The 15,404-nt window shown below is 42.1% G+C and overlaps 1 protein-coding gene across 1 annotated transcript; it reads right to left on the bottom strand.

Annotated features, from left to right (window-relative positions):
* Nucleotides 1-339: 339 nt before the first annotated feature.
* On the bottom strand, nt 340-6,560 carry LOC147666147 (uncharacterized). The gene is given in 5 exon segments (XM_086949268.1): nt 340-1,840; nt 1,843-4,201; nt 4,774-5,208; nt 5,614-5,766; nt 5,851-6,560. Coding segments are annotated over 5 exon segments (4,305 nt in total). The 5' UTR covers nt 6,520-6,560; the 3' UTR covers nt 340-1,151.
* Between the last annotated feature and the right edge of the window lie 8,844 nt (nt 6,561-15,404).

Genomic DNA, 15,404 nt, shown 5'->3' on the forward strand with positions numbered 1-15,404 from the left:
ACTGATGATTTTGTAGGTGTGATGACTTTGCACTTGAGTGGCTTTCCCCCTGTGTGTGTTTGTTGAGGTATTCGTGAGTTGAAAACTGACTAAAGCTCTTTAAACATTCCCAGTAATCAATGAGTTATTTTATCTACATAATTAAGTTTGGGAAACCATCTTTTTTTTAATTATAAGCAACGACGAAAACTGAAGAAACACACAGAATTTTCAAATGAAATTGAAATAGGTATTGTTACTGTTTGGTGCATAAAAAGATCCTAATCCAAAATGTCCACCTATATAAATCGACGCGAAAGACAAAACAATAGATTAGAAGAAGCATTTGACCCCTCGGGCGCTGCCATTAGCAAAACATCGAGCTCAACTAATTTATTATCAGCTAAAAGTATATTTCAAGCATTGGAGAAAGTTGCCAAAAAAGAAACCTCCAAATGGTGGGAAGGAGCATCACTCAAAAAATATCTAGAACACAATCTTATCCCTCGTGGATTACGAATTCTTATCTTTCCTCCAATAGAGACCACGGCTCCTGAAAAATTACAACTTTGGGAAGAAAATCTTCGCACAGCCTCCAATAACATGCTAAGACAGCTAATAGATATCGTGCAAGAAAAATTTGAAAAAAACAAATCAGAGGTTGATACGTTATCCAAACGAATTGAGGAAGCAAATTGGGGTGATATTACAATGAAAAACTATGATATCCTAGACAAAATCTTGGATGAATATGAAGAGGACATAATCCGAAGGAAAAATCACAAATTTAGACAAGACTTGAATGACTATGGAAGGGTCTTCGCACAAAAATATGACAACATTAACACCTCAACATCAAACAGTAATACCAGCACCACAAATCAAACCCCTACCTCATCGGAAGTTGGCTCAGTAGAAGAACTACCAACAACTTGCAATACTCGCCCACAAGTAAATTTTCAGGAACAAGTTCAACGACATCAACTAGGTAATGTCCAAGACAATCACACCAGACCTCCAAACCTGGGGACACCAAAACCAAGTACAATAGGAGTTCAAACCAGAACAAGAAAGAAGGAACTGTACACAGCGAAACCCTAACTAATAACCTGGTGATCAATCTGTCTACTACAAACCTTACTGATACACACAACCAAATTCTCAATAAAGATTTATCCTTCTGCCCAACTGTGTGTTCGCTGATGTCTTTGAAGGTGTGATAACTGACTAAAGCACTTTGCACATTCACTGCACTTGAATGGTTTTTCCCCCGTGTGTGTTCGATTATGATGTTGAAGGTGTGATAACAGACTAAAGCACCTTGCACATTCACTGCACTTGAACGGTTTTTCCCCCGTGTGTGTTTGCTGATGTCTTTGAAGGTGTGATAACTGACTAAAGCACTTTGCACATTTACTGCAGTTGAATGGTTTTTCCCCTGTGTGTATTCGCTGATGTCTTTGAAGTTGTGATAACTGACTAAAGCACTTTGCACATTTACTGCACTTGAATGGTTTTTCCCCTGTGTGTATTCGCTGATGTGTTTGAAGGTGTGATAAGTGATTAAAGCACTTTGCACATTCACTGAACTTGAATGTTTTTTTCCCTGTGTGTGTTCCCTGATGACACCTTAATGCTGAAGAGTCGTGAAAACAACTGTCACACTCACTTTAATGATAAGGTATTTCCCCCGTGTGTGTTCGCTGATGACGTTTTCGGTCTGATATCCAACTAAAGCTCTTCCCGCATTCATTACACTTGAATGGTTTTTCCCCTGTGTGTATTCGCTGATGATTTTGAAGGTTGGATAGGTAACTAAAGCACTTTGCACATTCACTGCACTTGAATGGTTTTTCCCTGTGTGTGTTCGCTGATGCTTCCTTAATGCTGAAGAGTCGCGAAAACTACGGTCACATTCACTACAATGATAAGGTTTTTCCCATGTGTGTGTTCGCTGATGACTTTTTCGGGCTGATATCCGACTAAAGCTCTTCCCACTTTCACTGCACTTGAATGGTTTTTCCCCCGTGTGTGTTCGATTATGAAAATTTCGTTCTGATATATAACTAAAGGTCTTCCCACATTCATTGCATTTGAATGGTTTTACCCCTGTGTGTATTTGCTGATGTTTTTGAAGGTTTGCTAATTGACTAAAGCACTTTGCACATTCACTGCACTTGAATGGTTTTTCCCCTGTGTGTGTTCGCTGATGATACCTTAATGCTGAAGAGTCGCGAAAACTACTGTCACATTCACTACAATGATAAGGTTTTTCCCCCATGTGTGTTCGCTGATGACGTTTTCGGTCTGACATCTGACTAAAGCTCTTCCCACATTCATTGCATTTGAAAGGTTTTTCCCCTGTGTGTATTCGCTGATGTTTTTGAAGGTGTGATAACTGACTAAAGCACTTTGCACATTCACTGCACTCGAACGGTTTTTCCCCCGTGTGTGTTCGTTGATGTGTTTGAAGGTGTGATAACAGACTAAAGCACTTTGGACATTCACTGCACTTGAATGGTTTTTCCCCCGTGTGTGTTCGCTGATGTCTTTGAAGGTATGATAACTGGCTAAAGCACTTTGCACATTTACTGCATTTGAATGGTTTTTCCCCTGTGTGCATTCGCTGATGTCTTTGAAGTTGTGATAACTGACTAAAGCACTTTGCACATTTACTGTACTTGAATGGTTTTTCCCCTGTGTGTGTTCGCTGATGTTTCCTTAATGCTGAAGAGTCGCGAAAACTACGGTCACATTCACTACAATGATAAGGTTTTTCCCATGTGTGTGTTCGCTGATGACTTTTTCGGGCTGATATCCGACTAAAGCTCTTCCCACATTCACTGCACTTGAATGGTTTTTCCCCCGTGTGTGTTCGATTATGACAATTTCGTTCTGATATATAACTAAAGGTCTTCCCACATTCATTGCATTTGAATGGTTTTACCCCTGTGTGTATTTGCTGATGTTTTTGAAGGTTTGCTAATTGACTAAAGCACTTTGCACATTCACTGCACTTGAATGGTTTTTCCCCTGTGTGTGTTCGCTGATGATACCTTAATGCTGAAGAGTCGCGAAAACTACTGTCACATTCACTACAATGATAAGGTTTTTCCCCCATGTGTGTTCGCTGATGACGTTTTCGGTCTGACATCTGACTAAAGCTCTTCCCACATTCATTGCATTTGAAAGGTTTTTCCCCTGTGTGTATTCGCTGATGTTTTTGAAGGTGTGATAACTGACTAAAGCACTTTGCACATTCACTGCACTTGAACGGTTTTTCCCCCGTGTGTGTTCGTTGATGTGTTTGAAGGTGTGATAACAGACTAAAGCACTTTGGACATTCACTGCACTTGAATGGTTTTTCCCCCGTGTGTGTTCGCTGATGTCTTTGAAGGTATGATAACTGGCTAAAGCACTTTGCACATTTACTGCACTTGAATGGTTTTTCCCCTGTGTGCATTCGCTGATGTCTTTGAAGTTGTGATAACTGACTAAAGCACTTTGCACATTTACTGCACTTGAATGGTTTTTCCCCTGTGTGTGTTCGCTGATGTTTCCTTAATGCTGAAGAGTCGCGAAAACTACTGTCACATTCACTACAATGATAAGGTTTTTCCCCCGTGTGTGTTTGCTGATGACTTTTTCGGGCTGATATCCGACTAAAGCTCTTCCCACATTCACTGCACTTGAATGGTTTTTCCCCCGTGTGTGTTCGATTATGACAATTTCGTTCTGATATATAACTAAAGGTCTTCCCACATTCATTGCATTTGAATGGTTTTACCCCTGTGTGTATTCGCTGATGTTTTTGAAGGTTTGATAATTGACTTAAGCACTTTGCACATTCACTGCACTTGAATGGTTTTTCCCCTGTGTGTGTTCGCTGATGATACCTTAATGCTGAAGAGTCGCGAAAACTACTGTCACATTCACTACAATGATCAGGTTTTTCCCCCGTGTGTGTTCGCTGATGACGTTTTCGGTCTGACATCTGACTAAAGATATTCCCACATTCATTGCATTTGAATGGTTTTTCCCCTGTGTGTATTCGCTGATATTTTTGAAGGTGAGATAACTGACTAAAGCACTTTGCACATTCACTGCACTTGAACGGTTTTTCCGCCGTGTGTGTTCGTTGATGTGTTTGAAGTTGTGATAACTGACTAAAGCACTTTGCACATTTACTGCACTTGAATGGTTTTTCCCCTGTGTGTATTCGCTGAGGTGTTTGAAGGTGTGATAAGTGATTAAAGCACTTTGCACATTCACTGAACTTGAATGTTTTTTTCCCTGTGTGTGTTCCCTGATGATACCTTAATGCTGAAGAGTCGTGAAAACTACTGTCACACTCACTTTAATGATAAGGTATTTCCCCCGTGTGTGTTCGCTGATGACGTTTTCGGTCTGATATCCAACTAAAGCTCTTCCCGCATTCATTACACTTGAATGGTTTTTCCCCTGTGTGTATTCGCTGATGATTTTGAAGGTTGGATAGGTAACTAAAGCACTTTGCACATTCACTGCACTTGAATGGTTTTTCCCTGTGTGTGTTCGCTGATGCTTCCTTAATGCTGAAGAGTCGCGAAAACTACGGTCACATTCACTACAATGATAAGGTTTTTCCCCCGTGTGTGTTCGCTGGTGACTTTTTCGGGCTGATATCCCACTAAAGCTCTTCCCACATTCACTGCACTTGAATGGTTTTTCCCCCGTGTGTGTTCGATTATGACAATTTCGTTCTGATATATAACTAAAGGTCTTCCCACATTCATTGCATTTGAATGGTTTTACCCCTGTGTGTATTTGCTGATGTTTTTGAAGGTTTGATAATTGACTAAAGCACTTTGCACATTCACTGCACTTGAATGGTTTTTCCCCTGTGTGTGTTCGCTGATGATACCTTAATGCTGAAGAGTCGCGAAAACTACTGTCACATTCACTACAATGATAAGGTTTTTCCCCCATGTGTGTTCGCTGATGACGTTTTCGGTCTGACATCTGACTAAAGCTCTTCCCACATTCATTGCATTTGAAAGGTTTTTCCCCTGTGTGTATTCGCTGATGTTTTTGAAGGTGTGATAACTGACTAAAGCACTTTGCACATTTACTGCACTTGAACGGTTTTTCCCCCGTGTGTGTTCGTTGATGTGTTTGAAGGTGTGATAACAGACTAAAGCACTTTGGACATTCACTGCACTTGAATGGTTTTTCCCCCGTGTGTGTTCGCTGATGTCTTTGAAGGTATGATAACTGGCTAAAGCACTTTGCACATTTACTGCACTTGAATGGTTTTTCCCCTGTGTGCATTCGCTGATGTCTTTGAAGTTGTGATAACTGACTAAAGCACTTTGCACATTTACTGCACTTGAATGGTTTTTCCCCTGTGTGTGTTCGCTGATGTTTCCTTAATGCTGAAGAGTCGCGAAAACTACTATCACATTCACTACAATGATAAGGTTTTTCCCCCGTGTGTGTTTGCTGATGACTTTTTCGGGCTGATATCCGACTAAAGCTCTTCCCACATTCACTGCACTTGAATGGTTTTTCCCCCGTGTGTGTTCGATTATGACAATTTCGTTCTGATATATAACTAAAGGTCTTCCCACATTCATTGCATTTGAATGGTTTTACCCCTGTGTGTATTCGCTGATGTTTTTGAAGGTTTGATAATTGACTTAAGCACTTTGCACATTCACTGCACTTGAATGGTTTTTCCCCTGTGTGTGTTCGCTGATGATACCTTAATGCTGAAGAGTCGCGAAAACTACTGTCACATTCACTACAATGATCAGGTTTTTCCCCCGTGTGTGCTCGCTGATGACGTTTTCGGTCTGACATCTGACTAAAGATATTCCCACATTCATTGCATTTGAATGGTTTTTCCCCTGTGTGTATTCGCTGATATTTTTGAAGGTGAGATAACTGACTAAAGCACTTTGCACATTCACTGCACTTGAACGGTTTTTCCCCCGTGTGTGTTCGTTGATGTGTTTGAAGGTGTGATAACTGACTAAAGCACTTTGCACATTCACTGCACTTGAATGGTTTTTCCCCCGTGTGTGTTCGCTGATGTCTTTGAAGGTATGATAACTGACTAAAGCATTTTGCACATTTACTGCACTTGAATGGTTTTTCCCCTGTGTGCATTCGCTGATGTCTTTGAAGTTGTGATAACTGACTAAAGCACTTTGCACATTTACTGCACTTGAATGGTTTTTCCCCTGTGTGTATTCGCTGATGTTGTTGGAGGTTTGATAAGTGACTAAAGCACTTTGCACATTCACTGCAATGATATGGCTTTTCCCCCATGTGTGTAAGCTGATGTATCTGTAGGACTGATAACTGACCAAAGCTCTTTACACATTCACTGCACTTGAATTTTTTTTCTCCTGGGCAGGTTTGCTGATGAAGCTTGCGTAGTGATGACAAACTAAAGCTCTTTTTGTATGTGTATGATTCCTCTTTCCTGGTTAGTGTCTGTGGGTCGGGTATACATTTGTCTATATCCCATGATTGCATTTCCTGATGGGCCGACATGTCTGATAAAGCACTTGGCTTTTTCTCACACACTTTATATGTGTGCAGTATTTTCCACGTTTGATTTCTGTTTTAACAATAAAATGCGATAGCTACCTAATATTTACCACACTCCTAATATGTAGAAGGTGTCTTTGTAGGCAATTGTGCCTTCAGATTGGATTATGGCAATGCACGCTTGCGGGTAAAGATGTATCTTCCTTCTGGCCGGTGCAAATCGGGACAGTCTGTTGTATTGTAGATATAAGAACTCCTCTTTCCTTTACCCGTCAGTTGTCTGGCTCCGCTCTGTTATGCTCTTCTCTGGTTACTGTGGTTCGGGGAGAAAGAGTTTAGAATTCACCTAGAGCACGGAATGATGGCTTATAATCATCTTAGAAAACAGAGCACTGCGGTAATCACATCATACCGATCTGATGATCAAAGCAGGTGTTGGACACTTGTTTATACAGGAGGCGGTTTGTTATTGTTGTTGCCTTAATTTTAGTAAGGTCATTTCTTCGTCTTGTGGCGTGGAGGTGCACAGCTCAGCTTCTTACAATCTCTGAACTGCCCTTGATCCTTCACCCGGAATCTGTCAGTTTGAGTGCAGGTTCCTCTGTCGCCGACTGCGCTGATGTTTTCCTGAATACTGGAGCTCATTATTTCTGCTATTATTGAAGAGTTACAGCCTTCGCTTCATTATTTGATGGTCATTTCACACATTCAAAGCTTGTTTTCTGTTGATGTAAAGATATTTAAAATTACTAAATGGAAATATAATGGAATGAGAATTCACAATGTTTAACTGGTTGTAAAAGACACTCCACACAATGCAGCGCAGCCCTACCCCCTCGAGGCTACGTTGCGTGGCGCGACAGGAAGGGAACAGGAGAGCATCATATTTTCAGAGATATGGCTCTCTCTTTTCCTTTCCCTTGCGCCGGCACTAATTACAGAGGGCCTGCGCCATGCACACACCTTAGCACCAGAGCACTAGGGTGCGTGAGTCTGAGAGTCCAGCATGGGTTTTGTACAGGAAGGACACCCTTCCTGTACAAATTACTATACCTCGACACGAGGGAAAGCTTTTCCCATTTTGCATACGTGTTGCACAGTGCAGCACACATGCAAAGTCAGAAACGGAAGAAGAAATGAAAGCATTTCTCCTTCCTTGCACCTAGTTTTGTTGTTGCACGAGAACACCCATGCACCCCCCTTGGCAGGCCCCCATGGCACAAAGTAATGCCAAACAATGCTATGCGCAGTCTTACATTACTTTAACGTTATTTCCAGTGCTAAACAAGTTAAGCGCTGGAAAGTAAATTAGGAAAAAAGATTTTGCGCCATTTTGTGCCTCTTTTGTGACGCAAACACAGTGCAAAATCTTAGGAAAGCTCCCCTTTCTTCTTTATCGCTTTTGAAACTTAGCAAGGAATATTTCATCATACACAGATATTTAACTAAATGTTCTGTTGATCAGGTGACATTTTATTAATGTCTGGAAAAGAGGTGATTTACCAATGTTTACAGAGTAACTGAGCAAAGTAAGGGCACTCACGGAGCACCCAAGTGCTTGAGGTATAGCTTAAGATAGACGCATATGGTCAAGATTTCATTTAAACAACAGTAGAGTATAGAAAAAGAGAAGGGTCAGGCTGGGCTGTAAAATTTCCAGTAACTCTTTACGAAGTATACAACAAAAGTAACTCCATTTACACACTTTTTCTCATTCTTTCGGAATTACTTAAGATCATCTCAAATACCAACGCCTGTCTTTACCTCGCTGTTCATAAGTCACCTTTGACACTTTCAACAGCTCCCTTGGTTCAAGCATTTCTGGTTTCTACTAACCTGGAAGATTGGAACATTATTGTGAGTTGAGGGGTGTTTCATATCGCCATATCATCTGTCTGTCCCCCTGAAACTAGTGTAGCTTACAGAGCCTGGTTCTGGCCATGGAAGATAACTTTAAAAAGCAAGTCTTTAGTTCTTCCTAAGTTAGATAAAGTTCTGTAAGATGCAGCTCCTTCTTTTGTGTAAAACAGAACAAGGGGTTCACTTTAAGGCCCGTCCTTTACATTATAGGCGCAGATATGGCAAACAAATGTTGAGTCATATAATTTAATATTCAATGATATCAGTCATTTACTACTTATAGAGAATCCATCACAACCAATAATTTACCTGACATATCCCTGCAGCAGATGTGTGCCTATTACTCTTTTTACCACCTTTTCCAACATTACATGGCATCTGGCATGATGTTGTCCTTTTGGGGCCCAGGATGCCATTTGTGACCGGATGGGCATTTTGAAGAGTGGGAGGAGGTGTCAGGTATCCACAGGTGATGCTGCATTTATACCTTTCCATATTTCTCATATTTAAGTTTACCTAATTTCCTGTCCTTTGGCCCCCTACTGCTCTCTGGCTTCACACTCACTCTGTGGGGTTCATCAGAATTCAGATAACTGCCTCATACTCACAAGGCCATGGATTTCACTTCGTCTACAGCACTTATTGCAGACAAAGGGCCTAGTTAGGAGTGTGTCCAACAGATTATTGCCTCAAGACTAGGGGTGGGTGAAGAATTCAGCTCTGCTGGCAGACCTCGCAAAGTTTTGCCCAAGAGTGCGGAGTTGGTCCAAAAAACTCCATGCAGAACAGAATTATTTTCTCAAGCGGTTCGCCACCGGTAAGGTGGCGAGCGCTTGTGAGAAAATATAACAGGATAGACCTCCTCCTGGCGAGATTTCTCATTGCGGGGGGTCACGGGAGGTCGCGACCACTCGAGTGTTAAAATCTGCCATTCTCGTTGATGAAGCTGCCATTCGATTAGAATATCAATTAGAGCGGCAGAAAGCAGCATTGTGCGGATTTTACAGTGGGGGTTAAACTCCTGGAACTAAAAATCAGTGAGAGCAGCGCAACTTAACAAACTCTGCCACTAGCAGAAGTCTGCAGAATGCGGTGGAGTTTCCCTGGCACTTCGTGGAGTTCCGCTGAGTAAAACTCTGCAAACTAGACCAAGGCATTATCAAATGTGACAGATATCCTGCCTGCCTTATTATAATTGCCACAGGATGTAATACATTTTTAATGGGTCGGGCAGGATACCTGTCACATTTGTGATGGAATAAACAATCCGCTGAAATCTAAATCAGGCCTCTGGTGTACATTGCGTCCAGTCTGGCTAGCTGGGCCTCAAGGATCTTGTGGTTTGTGGGTCTCTCACTGCTTTGAGGTCACCACCAGGCAGACCTTCCGTCAGCTGTGCCCTGTGCTGACCTTCATTCCAGGCGGAGGCTTCTATCAGCTGCACCTTTTGCAGATTTTCCTTCCAGACGGGGGCTTCTGTCAGCTGCACCCTGTGCAGATCTTCCTTCCAGGCAGGGCTTCTGACAGCTGTGCAATATGCAGATCTTCCTTCCAGGGTGTACTTCTGTCAGCTGTGCCTTGTGCAGATCTTCCTTCCAGGTGGTACTTCTGACAGCTGTGCCTTGTGCAGATCTTCCTTCCAGGCAGGGCTTCGTTCCTCAATGATCAGTTCAAAGGTCGGGAGAGGTAGAACTGGTCCAGGTCATCTTCTTTATTGCAGTTCAACTGGTCAAGCCACAGAGGTCGATCTCTGAGATGAAGGAGAGTCTGGATTTTCTGAGCTCCGTAGAGCATTGAGACAGTTCTACCGCATCCAGCACACACTGCAAGACTCCAAGAGTCAACGCTACCAGTGCTGCTCCAAGGTTTGATTCACCCACTTTATCTGAACATCCCCAGGCAAATTCCAACTAGAGAATAAACATCCTGCCTGCACCAGCAGAGTGCAGAAAGCTTTTCAAGCACCTCGAGGTAAATGGACTTTCTCTATCTGTCGTAACTGAAGATGTTAATCCTTGGTAACATCTATCCGCTATGGACAAGGTCCTCCATTTTGCTATCAGAATGTAACATATCCTGCGCAGACACAAACCCTCTAGCCCATAGTGCATGAAGCTGGGTGGGTCTCACCCAAAAGAGTGCCCTCCACAAATTGCTGACATTTTCTTACACCCACTGGAAAGCTGTGACAACACACAGACCAACTACACCCCCTCAGGGATCACCAGTCAATCTGCCAGGATCAAAACTCAGATCTTTCAACCTTCTCTGTTACCGTCTTTGGAACGGCCTGTCTCTGGGATTCGTGGAAGCTCCACACTCAGTGAGCTCAGAGTTGCCTTGTAAAACCATCTCATGAGAGTGGGAGAAAAGAACATTAAGTGACACACACTGCACAGACGTGTATATAAATCTACCATTATCATTCCATAAACCATTGTCCTACTGCTGATGTTTTGACATGGATGTTTTGCCGTCTATCACAGCAGCTTCTTCATTTAAAATCTTACTCATCAGTTAGTTTTCCATCATACCTACTTACTTATGTACTGTTTCTGACCCTACAACATCTCTGGCAGACATGCTGTGCTGTCTGTTGCTTCATAAATGGGAAGTAGATTCCTACTGCTGTAGCGTAGTTTCTATATTCCCTATAGGCTCTGTGCATTGGAATAATATATCCTATAGAATAGACGTAGGACTGAGGTCGACTAAACCTCTATCGAATATACTAAACTTAATACTGAGTGACAGCTAGCTCAAAGGTCACTAGAAACTTTCTCGAATTCACAAGAAGGGATTAGTTTCTGACAACCTCATAAACATGACAACTTTGTTTTCTAAGAATAAGAAACATATCTCTAGAGTGGCGGAAACAACAGATACATATTTCATTCAGTCAATCGTGCATGCTTCGTTTCAACAGAGTTTGTAGAGAAATAGAAAGACAGGCATTTTCAATAAAAAGGTTTTTTGAACAGTCTTCTTTCTCATACAAGAGAAGTGAACTGCTACAATTGTTAAGCAGACTGCAAAGTATAATGCGTACAGTGAGAATAGTATTATAAAATAATACTGTAAGAGCATTGCATGGTTTCTAAGCCATTTAAAAATACATACATAAAGACACAGGCTAAAATACTCAACTGGTGCTTCTCAAATACGCCTACTTCGATGTACCTAACCTAAGTCTAGTACGAGTGAAGAAGTAAGTATTGTGTAGCATAGGTTTTGTTTTCTTTGCCAAGAATCTTTCTAAGATTTCTCTAGGTTCTAATCAGCTTCATACCTTAGTTAGAATGAAGGAGGTCTGGTATCTCTGTCTCGGAAATCAATTTCCCTACACCCCGCAAGGGGAGCTTGGAAACACTGGAGCTGGATTCTCGGCAGGAGAAGAGATAGCTTCCTGATCAGTGCGTCAGCTGGAGGGTCGGCCTCCGTCGGCACTTGCTGTAGCGAGCTCAGTCTGGCAAGTAGATAGTCGAACTGCTCCGAACCACTGTGTCTCGCTAGAGCAAGTGGCGGTATATTTACACCTTGAAGGTGTCTAGGAATGCCATAGCTTGACATAAAGTCGGGCATAATAACGTCAGGAAAGAACCCCTAGGGAATAGTTGTTCTTTGCAAAGTACATGAGTTCTTGAACAAATCAATATTTGAGCAAGGGAAAGTTCCCTAACTGCTTAAGCCGATTTTCAAGAAATCGTTGTGATGTTTGGTATGGGTCGAAGTAGCCATGCCTGTATTTGGTCTGCATGGGGTATGTCTAAATAGGGGGATTGATTTCTATGCCTATATAAGGGCAATGTGAATTGTACCTATATAAGGGCATGAATCGGGAAAATTCACTTGGAGCCTAAAACGCCACACAACACCCACTCCACTTTATTATGTATGACATTACTAAGTTCTAATCACATAAAAACATATCTAAACATGATGCTTTAAAACCCACCCAAAATACACAAAAAGGCATTGACTGTACATGAAAAAGAGCATTTGTGCTGTATGCATTTCAAAGCAATGTTTCATACAAAGCATATATTTTTGACATTTGAAAATGCTATCCGAATGAATCACAAAAATACGTTTATGAAATGGCTCTTCAATACAGAAAAGAAGTCGAGCAGATTATATGAACTGTTTGTATGAGGACAAGGTCAATTATTGTCTCTTGGAAGTCTATCACAGAAATTTAGTTCTCTATGAATAGTTCTACTTTAAGCAGATTACTTGGTGCCAAAAAATGAAACAATAAGAATTTTGAAAAACAAAAATTAATCATAGGAAAAATAAAGTCCCAAAGTTAGAACTTTGTTTTGCAAAATGAAGGTCGAATTCAGAGTCTCTCAGAACACTGCGTGCAAAATCAAAAGTCAGTGTTAGGGCTAGGAGAAAACATCAAGTCTTCTAAGTCTGTAAAGAATTTGTCTACCATTGTAGGTGAAATCTGGATTACCTCGTTAAGCAGATTAACCGCACATAGATGTGAACCATCAACGTCAGCGTCAGTCACATTAGCAATTTTCGAAGTAGATGGTACCTGTGCGCCTGTTGTTCCTCGTACCTCACCATTAGCATGTTGCGTCTGTGAGATCTCAATGAATGTCGTCATCAGGATTGGTAGCCGCTGGAGACAACACAGTGCATGAGCCGTTACTGGTCCAAGCAAAGTATCAACTTCCATTGGCATGAGTGATGGGAGTGTCAAACAGATGTCTAGCACGCATTTCTCTCCACATAGCAGGCATCATAGAACAGGTAAGATGCAATCTTGCCATATTGGTCTGAATGCTAGAAACCATGTGGTATTCAATTCTCTTAAACAAGTTAATCTCAAAATTTGGATTATGCGCTCACAACACCTCATCGCCAGAAGAGTGTTCTCCAAGGTGATCTGGGCGTCATTGGTGAGTTGGCTTGCAATATCGGAGCAGAAGGAGCAAAAATAATATCCCTGCTGCGAGCCCCAAAATGAGAGGCAGTCTGCCAAACACTGAGTGCACGAAGTTTGGAAATATGCCTAAGACTGCTTGAAAAGGTGCTAACAGTCCCGAAAAAACTGTCTTAAATACATGTACAATACCACTCATATCAGACATGTTTAAGATATGACCTAACATTTCCGAGAAATGTTGAGGGCAGTTTGTTGTTAAAAGGGCATGTATCTCTGCAGAAGTCCTTGCAACTTGCAGATTATACGTCTCTTTGGCCGAGGTCAGTGGCACAGTTTTTTTTGTAAAAGAATGGCTTTCAGTCTGCCTAAAGTATCAGTTCGTATAGAAGAGATGTCCAGTGAAGGCCATAATGGCAACTCCCCGTCTGTCTTTGTTTTAGGAAACAATACTTGCATACAGCAAGTGACCCTGGCTGACACAGTTAGGAGATAGGCTATTCCTGGCAACATGCAGCAGCAGCTGTGATCATTCAACACAATATAACTTCCTTTAGAAAGTTGCTTAAAAATTGGATCAATCACCGCAGCTGGTGAACCTTGCAGGTGGCAGGATAAGTTATTTGTGGAACCATCGCAGGCCCTGTGTAAATTAATATCCCGACACATGAGTGAACCGCTTAGTGCGTTTTCCCAATTTGTACCATTAAGAAACACTACTTTCCCCCCACTCCAACATCTGTGTGTGTAAGGTAAATCCCAGGATGTCTTGATGTATTCTTTACTCAACCTTTCATATTGGCCTGCTGGTATATATTTTAAGCAATACTGAAAATGGAAAATCGTCATAAGTAGAGTGATTGTACCGTGTATTATCCATTCTGTCGCTGGTTTATCAGAAACAGTTAATTTTTTTTTTTTAATTTCTAAAGCGCGCAAATACCTTACGGTGTCTCGGCGCTGGAGTTTGCAGATTACGAGGGTTCCACTGACATCTTACTGATTAAAGAGCCAAGTCTTGAGATGTTTTTGAAATGAAAGTAGTGAAGAATGATCTTTGACAAAGGAAGGATCTGATTCCATAATTTTGATGCTGCCACTACAAAACGTCTATCTCCCCATGATACTTTTTTTGTGCATGGGATTTGGAGCTGTAAGGCCGAGGAAGAACGTAGTGTTCGACTGGGTTTGTACACTTTGAATGCTCTTTTGAAGAAATCAGGTCCATTATTGTTCAAGGCCTTGTGAATGATACACATGGTCTTAAACTTTATCCGGCTTCTTATTGGTAACCAGTGGAGCTCGCGAATTGTGGGAGAGATAGAAGCGTGCTTGGGTATACCCATGAGAATCCTTGCAGCAGCGTTTTGGACAAGCTGTAATTTGCTCAAAACTTGCTCTTGTGCGTTAAGCAATAGACCATTGCAGTAGTCCACCTTGGATAACACCAAGGAGGACATTAAGGTTTTACCTGCAGTTGGGGGAAGAAAAGGGAGCAGTTTCTTCACCATTCTCAGGGTAAAGAAGGAGGCTGACACCACGGCGTGGCATGGCTAAGGAACGTAAGCTTATCATCGAAAAGCACGCCCAAGTTTTTCACCTTGGCTACTGGTGGTGGAGGAGCTCCCAGTTCCGAAGGCCACCAGACCGGAGACCAAGACGGAGTTAGTTCGCCAAAAACCATCACCTCCGTCTTGTCTGAATTTAGCTTTAGACAATTCCGATTCATCCATGAACTGATGGCCTTCATGCCCTCCTGAAAGTTCGCTGCCACTGCTTCTCCATTTTTGTGTATCTCCAGGACCAGCTGTGTGTCGTCGGCATATGATGTTAGACCTATACCGAACGACTTTATTACCCTCGCCAAGTCTGACACGTAGATGTTAAAAAGTGTCGGACTTAGCGAGGAGCCCTGGGGAACGCCACACGGGAGAGTGAAATCAGGAGAGCAGAAGCATCCCATCTTCACGGACTGTACTCGGTTGGCCAGGAAAGATGCCAGCGTTGCTCTGGCCCTGCCCTGAATGCCGAGGGCAGCGACACGGTCGATCAGGATGGTGTGATCGACCGTGTCGAAGGCCGCAGATAAATCAAGGAGTATCAAGGTAGCTACACCACCCTTTTCCATGATTAT

This window comes from Lissotriton vulgaris, unplaced genomic scaffold (assembly GCF_964263255.1).
Source record: "Lissotriton vulgaris unplaced genomic scaffold, aLisVul1.2 SCAFFOLD_2254, whole genome shotgun sequence".
Lineage (NCBI taxonomy): Eukaryota > Metazoa > Chordata > Amphibia > Caudata > Salamandridae > Lissotriton > Lissotriton vulgaris.